Source organism: Gobius niger (assembly GCF_951799975.1).
Source record: "Gobius niger genome assembly, chromosome: 20".
Classification (NCBI taxonomy): Eukaryota; Metazoa; Chordata; class Actinopteri; order Gobiiformes; family Gobiidae; genus Gobius; species Gobius niger.
In genome coordinates this window covers 24,710,740-24,718,297 of record NC_136871.1, presented here as the reverse complement: position 1 = coordinate 24,718,297, position 7,558 = coordinate 24,710,740, and the positions used below count along the sequence as shown (strand labels likewise).

At 39.0% G+C, this 7,558-nt stretch overlaps 1 protein-coding gene across 1 annotated transcript; it reads left to right on the top strand.

The window, feature by feature from the left end:
- Positions 1-4,218: 4,218 nt before the first annotated feature.
- On the top strand, positions 4,219-7,178 carry LOC306980195 (uncharacterized protein). The gene is made up of 5 exons (XM_079579461.1): positions 4,219-4,396; positions 5,025-5,114; positions 5,586-5,667; positions 5,824-5,897; positions 6,303-7,178. Exons 1-5 carry the CDS (start codon positions 4,346-4,348, stop codon positions 6,372-6,374), a joined length of 369 nt encoding a protein of 122 aa, XP_079435587.1. The 5' UTR covers positions 4,219-4,345; the 3' UTR covers positions 6,375-7,178.
- The last annotated feature ends 380 nt before the right edge of the window (positions 7,179-7,558 follow it).

The window sequence follows — 7,558 nt, the reverse complement described above, 5'->3', positions numbered from 1 at the left end:
TTACAATTCTATTTGATGCAACGGTTTTGGCTCACCTTAGTCACCTGTAATGTATAAAAAGAAAGTCAAATAAGGATAAAGATTCCAACACACTACTGGTAACATGTAAATCATGCTGGACGCAGAGGTTTCATTTTGGCAGTGTTATTGTGCAAAGACAGATCCCTCAAAGACAGTTTTTCTTAACCAAAATAAAGTCAGATTTTCCCTTCGAACTAGAACTTTTTGGACAATTGTTTCATAATCCTGACTATGTGTTAAGGTATCTTCAGCTAAGATTAAACATCCAATAACCAGACTTTCTTTATTTAGCTTCTAGTACAACATTTCAGTACTTTTTAGGAACCGTGTTTGTACAGCAGACCACAACATGCAGCAGTTAAACACAAATAAAAGGGAAAAAAAATAGACAGGAAATGATCTCACGAACACTCCCCCCTCACTCTCTCGCTCTCTCACTCTCTCACTCTCTCGAGTTGCTCCCATTTTCCACTTACACAGACCATGAGCAATGCCTTCTGCTGCTCTGCAAAGGATGGAGGCTGGATCGGGCACTTGCTTAACAGCAGGGCCAGAACGCTGTGGACGTTTGTTTCTTCTGATTCCATTTCCTAAACAATACAGACAGATCGATAGAGGAAGAATTACGTTTAAAGAGGCGTTCGACACAACATTCATGAGTAGAAGAGCATCGGTGCACAATGAAATGTACTACAGTAGGAAGTAGGGCTGCTCGATTATTGAAAAAATAATCATCACGATTATTTTTGTCATAATTGAAATCACGATTATTCAAATGATTATTTGTTGCCTTTAAAAAAAATCCATCAAAAAAGTGACAAAAATCCAGCAAAAAAAGACAAAAATTCAGCAAAAAAAGTGACAAAAAATCAGCAAAAAAGTGACAAAAATCCATCAAAAAAAGTGACAAAATCCATCAAAAAGTGACAAAAATCCAGCAAAAAAGTGACAAAAATCCAGCAATAAATGACAAAAATTCATCAAAAAAGTGACAAAAATCCATCAAAAAGTGACAAAAATCCAGCAAAAAAGTGACAAAAATCCAGCAATAAATGACAAAAATTCATCAAAAAAGTGACAAAAATCCATCAAAAAGTGACAAAAATCCATCAAAAAAAGTGACAAAAATCCATCAAAAAAGTGACAAAAATCCATCAAAAAAATTACAAAAATCCAGCAAAAAAAGACAAAAATCCAGCATAAAAGTGACAAAAATCCATCAAAAAAGTGACAAAAATCCAGCAAAAAAGTGACAAAAATCCAGCAAAAAAAATTACAAAAATCCAGCAAAAAAAGACAAAAATCCAGCAGAAAAAGACAAAAATCCATCAAAAAAAGTGACAAAAATCCATCAAAAATATTACAAAAATCCAGCAGAAAAAGACAAAAATCCATCAAAAACATAACAAAAATCCCAAAATAAAAAATGTGAAAAAAAAACAAAAAAATGTGAAAAAAAGAAATGTGAAAAAAAAATATGAAAAAAATAATTATAATCGATTTTTTGCGATGATGCTAATTTTGTAATCGTTTACTGTTGTAATCGAAATCATAATCGAATTTCGATTAATTGCACAGCCCTAGTAGGAAGCAACAACTGTCTCCAACACCAGATCAAAAGGGTGGTTGTCATTTGCGTAAATACGTTGATTTTTAGCTGTGACTCAAACCTGGTTAGATATTCTTTCATTGTACCTGATTACTAACGTGGCGAAATGCTACACTTAAACTACAGCATGTTGTGAAAGGCACGTATTAGATTAAATTAGGGGGTTTACGAAATAGCTGTCAAGATATCCACCTTGGACATGTTAGAACAGGCCGGAAGGCAAAAAAACAACTGCATGACGCTCGGCTAGGGATGTAGCAAAAACCAAGCTCATGGCAGTGTCCTGCAAGACAGGTTCAACAGTTATCTCACTTATTTGGTCAATGTTTAATTTTCCAATGGGCGTTATGTGGGTGCGGATGGAAACAGTGGCAGGTGTGGCACACTTGGGTGTCTTCAAAGTCGCATGAGGACTTGGAAGATAGACTCTACACTGTGTTTGTGTGGGCCATAAAATAACCAACCCGACAGAAAACATGCAGCCGTTGTAAGAGCGGCAGAATGGTTTGACCAAAGTTGGGGGGGCCACACAGCTGCGTTTCCTTTGGTTAAACAACAGAATGACTCATGTGAAGACAAGGTTCCTCATGCTTAAGAGTTTAGTACAGGGGCGGACTGGGACTGAAAAACAGCCCTGAACTTTTTGTCAAGTCGCCGCATTTTTTAATCATATTTTCATTACTTTTTTGTGGCTTTTTGTTGTGCTTTTGTCACTCTTTTATTGTGTTTTTGTCACATTTTTTCTATAATTTTTTGTTATGTTTTTGTCACGTTTTTGTGGCCTTTTCGTTGCTTTGTTTTTGTTGACTTCATCGCATTTTTTGTCATTTTTCGTGTCGCTTTTACGGCACATTTTTTGTTTTCTTTTCATCCTCTTTTTTTGTCGCTATTTTGATACTTTTCTTTTTTAGCTTTTAGATTTGGGTAAAGCTCAGTTAACCCCTAAACTCCCACCTGAACCGAGCACATTTTCTCCAGCTTTTTTCCCCCAGTCCAAAAGCTTCTGGAAAAAAAAGGTGTGAAAATAGCAATAAAACTGAGATGAAAACAAAGGATGAAAATGTGAAAAAAGTGTGGAAAAAATGGACGAAAAAGTGACAAAAAATGTACAAAAAAAATGACAAAAATTGACAAAAAAGTGAGAAAAAATGGACGAAAAATTGAGAAAAAATGGACGAAAAAGTGACAAAAAATGTACAAAAAATGACAAAAATTGAGAAAAAAGTGAGAAAAAATTGATGAAAAATTGACAAAAAATTGTCAAAAAAGTGACAAAAAATGTACAAAAAAAATGACAAAAATGGACAAAAAAGTGAGAAAAAAATTGACGAAAAATTGAGGAAAAAATGGACAAAAAAGAGACAAAAAAATTGACAAAAAAGTCACAAAAATTTGACAAAAATTAGATGACTGCCCAACAAAAAAAGTGATGAATTTTGTTTTTGTTTTGTAGATCTTAGCTTTCAAATGAGGTTTAAGTCATACTAAAGATGCAGGTAGAGGCCAGGCAAAGGATTTACTGCATGCTATTGTTGTGCTTAATAGTACAGCCTAATGATGTGCAAGAGAAACTTTAACATAGTTTTTGTTTGGAGGCATTACATTTGAATGTGGATGGACATCAATGCCAACATGGTAATCATTAATCAAGCCGGGCTTCACACAAACGGGCTTTTGTCTTCAGCCTGGGTTCACACAATGGAAAAGTTTGCTTTCATTTCTACAGTAGCAGCAGCAGAGAGTAAGAGAGGTAGAAGTGAAAGACAGAGAGGTTTGAGTTCAGAGCGCACACACTTTGTGAAAGTTAAATTTAGAAGGAGGTGTGGCCACGTGGCTTTCAGATTGTCTCTACGTTGTTGAGGGTTTTTTTTTTTTTTGCTTGTAATTTGACACCGACTCCTTTACGAGAAAAGAAAGCAAACACAGAAGATGGCGCCTAAAGATTACGATTTTATTTGCTGTTTGAAATATAGGCTTACTTACGACTTTTTGCCTTGTACCAAAGAAGATTTTTGTTGTTGTTTTTGGTGGGGAAACCGCACGACTGGAGAGAGAAGTGATGGGGAGGGGGAAAAAGTAACGATGTGACTGTATCGGTTTATTTTGGAGCGGCTCTTTTACGTGAACGGATCGAGTCTTTTTTTTCTTTTTCTTTTAATTCAGTTTAACACAGATTTACAGTGAACAGGCACCCACAGTCTATGACCCAAACAAGCAAAACGTTTTATTTCCATACGCGTATTTAAAATGCTAACATATAACTTTTAGTCATCTTTATTTTTATTTATTTATGTGGGCAAAGTTTGATTAAAATCAATATAAAAACGAGTCGGCTCTTGGCACGGCTCTCTGATGTGAGCCGATCCCAAAGTTTCGGCTCCCCCCGGAAAGAGCCACAAATCACATCATTAGCGGCGCTTTAAAAACCAGTGACCAATCAGCGCCGACCTGCACGGAAGGCGGGACCGCGGACAGAGACCGACGGGCCGATCGACCAATAGCGTGTCGAGTTCGCGGAGCCGGACCAATGGCGTGCCGAGTGTGGCCCCTGTATCCAACGAGAGTGCATTTTCAACGAGCTCGAGAAAAGCGGTGAGGGGCAGACATCATTCCTCTCTCAGTCGTCTGTGGACTGTCTGCACAAAGGCGAAGAGCTCAACAAACTGAGCAGTTTTTCCCCCCAAAAAAAGGAATAATTATTTAGAAATTTAAACAATGGCGGACGCAGCAGTTGACACGACCGTGACCAGCGAGGTGACGGCAAAGGTGCGTTTACTTTCATTCACTCTTTCCTTTTTTTGGTGGGGACAGAAACGTCTAGTTAAAAGATTTGAGAACTTTTTTTAAAGTCATTGTTTGTCCGTTAATTATTTGGCTAGCTGCGTGCTAAACGGCAGGAATGCTAACCGGTGTCTTTAGTGAACGCTACACCTTCAGTAGTTTATGCAAATTTGAGCGGTGATATGTATTAAAAAAAAAAAAATGCTACTCAGTAAATGGCCGTCTGAGGTGGGAAACGACGAATTTTCCATATTATATTTTATGTCGCCTTACTTTCACGTAGTAAAACCGTGCCGGAGGAGTCATATCTACTACATGTGTTAAGCTAAATTAGTCTGGAGCCACAGACAAAGCGGCTGAACGGCAGCACCGCTGGAGGAGTGCGAGCTGTGGGCGGGAAGCAGCGGTAAAGGTTAGGCGGGTTTGGATGGAGCTCGCCAGTGCGTACATCCGTGGTGGTGGACTTTGTTTGGCAAACGCTTTTAAAACCCCCCCCCACTCTTCAACACTTTTTTTTTTTTTTCTAAATCACACTTCTCTGAGGGGGGAAACTACTCCTCTTCACCACACGGCCCTGCGTCAATTAAAACTTGTCTTCTCGGGTTTTTTTTAGGAGCTCAAGGAGAAGAAAGAAGAGCTGAAAGAGAAGAAAGAAGTTGAAGCGGAGAAGACCGACAACGGTGACGCACCTGCCAATGGCACCGTGAGTATATGGCCCGTAAGCGCGGCGGCGGCGGCGGCGGCTTCTCCCTACTCCCCCCCCCCTCTCTTCCTCCCTCCTCCTCCTCCTCCTCCTGAGCCTCATGGCCTTTTGTCTTTGCGGTCCTCATCATGCAGGTGTCGCTGCTGCTGCTGCTTTGCCTCTTTCGCCTCCCCCTTCTCTTCTCTCTCCTCCTGCTCGCTCTCCCCGCCTCACAATGCGCTTTGTTTGGGTTGTGAAACGGCACAGATGTTACGGCTAACTAGACATTGGCTATCTCCTTTTTTCTTTTCTTTTTTTTTTTTTAAAGCCGTGGTTTCCTAGAGACCACTGTTGCCCTTTTTGTCAATGGAGACAAGACATGCGTTTGGGATTTAAAACATCCACAGAAGATTCTTTAAACTCACAAAGAAGGATTTTTAAAGCTCGAAAACGTGCAGCCAGTTCCACATAAATGACCTTTTTGTTTTGCAGAACGGTGCAGACCACAGCGACAAAGTAAAGGAAACTGAAGAGGAGGAGGAGGAAGAGGAGGAGGAACACAAAAATGGAGAAGGTTCGTTTTAACAGCTTCTCTTTTTCTTTTTTTTTTTTCTTTCCATAAACCTGACTGACAATAACACACTTTGTATGTGCGTACGCGCTTTCGGCAGTGGTTGTCAACATTATCGATTATTGTACTTCGTCTCACGGTGAACCTTTTTCATTGTAGGGAATGGAGAGAAGGCGCCCCCTGCCGACGAGGCCGACGCACAGCCGGTGAAGCGCGCAGCAGAGGATGAGGAGGTCGGGCTTTTAACACCACGTCTTTACAATCATAGAAGGCCGACGTCACTTAATAAGACTCCTGTACAATTATTAATAGAAGTGATTTGAGATTAATTTAAGATAACTTTTTTAAAAGCCTTTTTCATTGTTGTATATATTGTGAATTAAGTGAGAAAGTCGAAAAATCCAACTTTTTTATAGCACATTTTGAAAACGAGTTTAAACGTCGCCTAATCAAAACCATTAATACCTAAAGCATTTGTACAAATATTCCACTTTTTTTTTATTTTATTTTTTTTTATTTCCTGAACTGCTCCATAAAATGTACCTTTTCACAATATAGAACCTGTATAACCTGTACTATTGTGTTTATCCTATTTATTAATTCAAATCCATTTTCTGTTTTTTTTGTTTGTTTTGTAGGAGAAAGAGGATACAAAAAAACAGAAGAAGGAGGAGAACGGTGATTCTAAAGAGGCCGAGGTCAAGGCCTAGACTTTCACACGGCCTGTTTTCCTGACGACTTCTTGTTTTTTCTGCTGCGTTCGTTCTACCAGCCTGGTCATCGTCCATAGAGCTTGTGCTTCGTTTCTCTGAGAGGTTTTTTTTTTTTTGGTTTTGTTTTTTTCTTCCGCTCCCACGCTCATGCAATGCACTGGAGTCCTGACAAAACATGTAGTGGCCTACTCTCCTTTTTTTATGAAATGTTATTTATTGGTCTTTAAAATGAGCTTTCTTTCATACTCGTGCTGAAACTAGGGCCACGTTGAGAGAGCAGTTCCTTTTATTTTTTCCTTTAAGTTGTTTCTGTTGGGGATGTTTTTTTAGAAGCACAGTCTGTATGTCTGCGCTGACCAGAGAATTCAGATAAAATACACAGGCAGCTGCCATTCTCCTCCTTTAAGGCTCATGTTGATCTTTCATGTACAGACCAAAGATAAGTTTTAAGCAGGGGCTAATACTTAGTTTAGGGATCTCATTTTTTGTGTGTGTTAATCTGCTAGTTGATTCATGCCTTGTTAACATAATGGATCTTGTTGTGTTGGCCTTGTACTAGCAGGATATCGCTGTTCATTAACCCCTCTTAAACCTTAAAGCTTTGGTGATTTGTTCTGTAAGCATTCCACGCAAGTTTGTACCATTTATAATTTGTTTTACTGTTTTTTTTGGTTTTTTTACTTTTTATTTTGTTTCAACAAGTTTGTTATGGCTGTGTAGCCCAGTTCTGTGTCCCAGACTGCCTTTACAAAAAGAGAAAAGAAAAACGGTTACTTCAGCCACTGCTTTGTATATTCTGAAAAAATAAATTGTCTTTTTAAGTAGCCCGTGTCTGGTTACTGTCCCATATACCCTCAGGCTGTCTCAAAGAAAAGCTGTATGTCATTTGACCTAGTTTCTCTTCACTGGAAAATGAAGGAGTATTCTCTCTCTAATGACGAAGGTGCTGGTTATGGCACGCACTGATTTAAAGTCAAACAGCGCCATCCTGTGGTTAGTCTGGCAAACTGCAGGCAGCGCGCGGAGAACACCAAGGTGCATTCAAGGTCTTCAGCGTCAAATGTGTCAAAATGATGTTTTGACCGTAAAATCAAGAGCACAGTGTTCTACTCAAATGAGTCCTGACTTTCTGTGGAACGACAGGACTGATTAATCACGCTATGTTAAAATATTGAATAGAG

Excerpts from the sequence above, each read along its gene's own strand:
- LOC306980195 (XM_079579461.1), top strand. The coding sequence starts at position 4,346 with ATGGCGGACGCAGCAGTTGACACGACCGTGACCAGCGAGGTGACGGCA. Across the intron at positions 5,668-5,823 it reads GGAACACAAAAATGGAGAAG|GGAATGGAGAGAAGGCGCCC; the intron begins GTTCGTTTTAAC and ends TTTTCATTGTAG. Across the intron at positions 5,898-6,302 it reads GCGCAGCAGAGGATGAGGAG|GAGAAAGAGGATACAAAAAA; the intron begins GTCGGGCTTTTA and ends TTTGTTTTGTAG.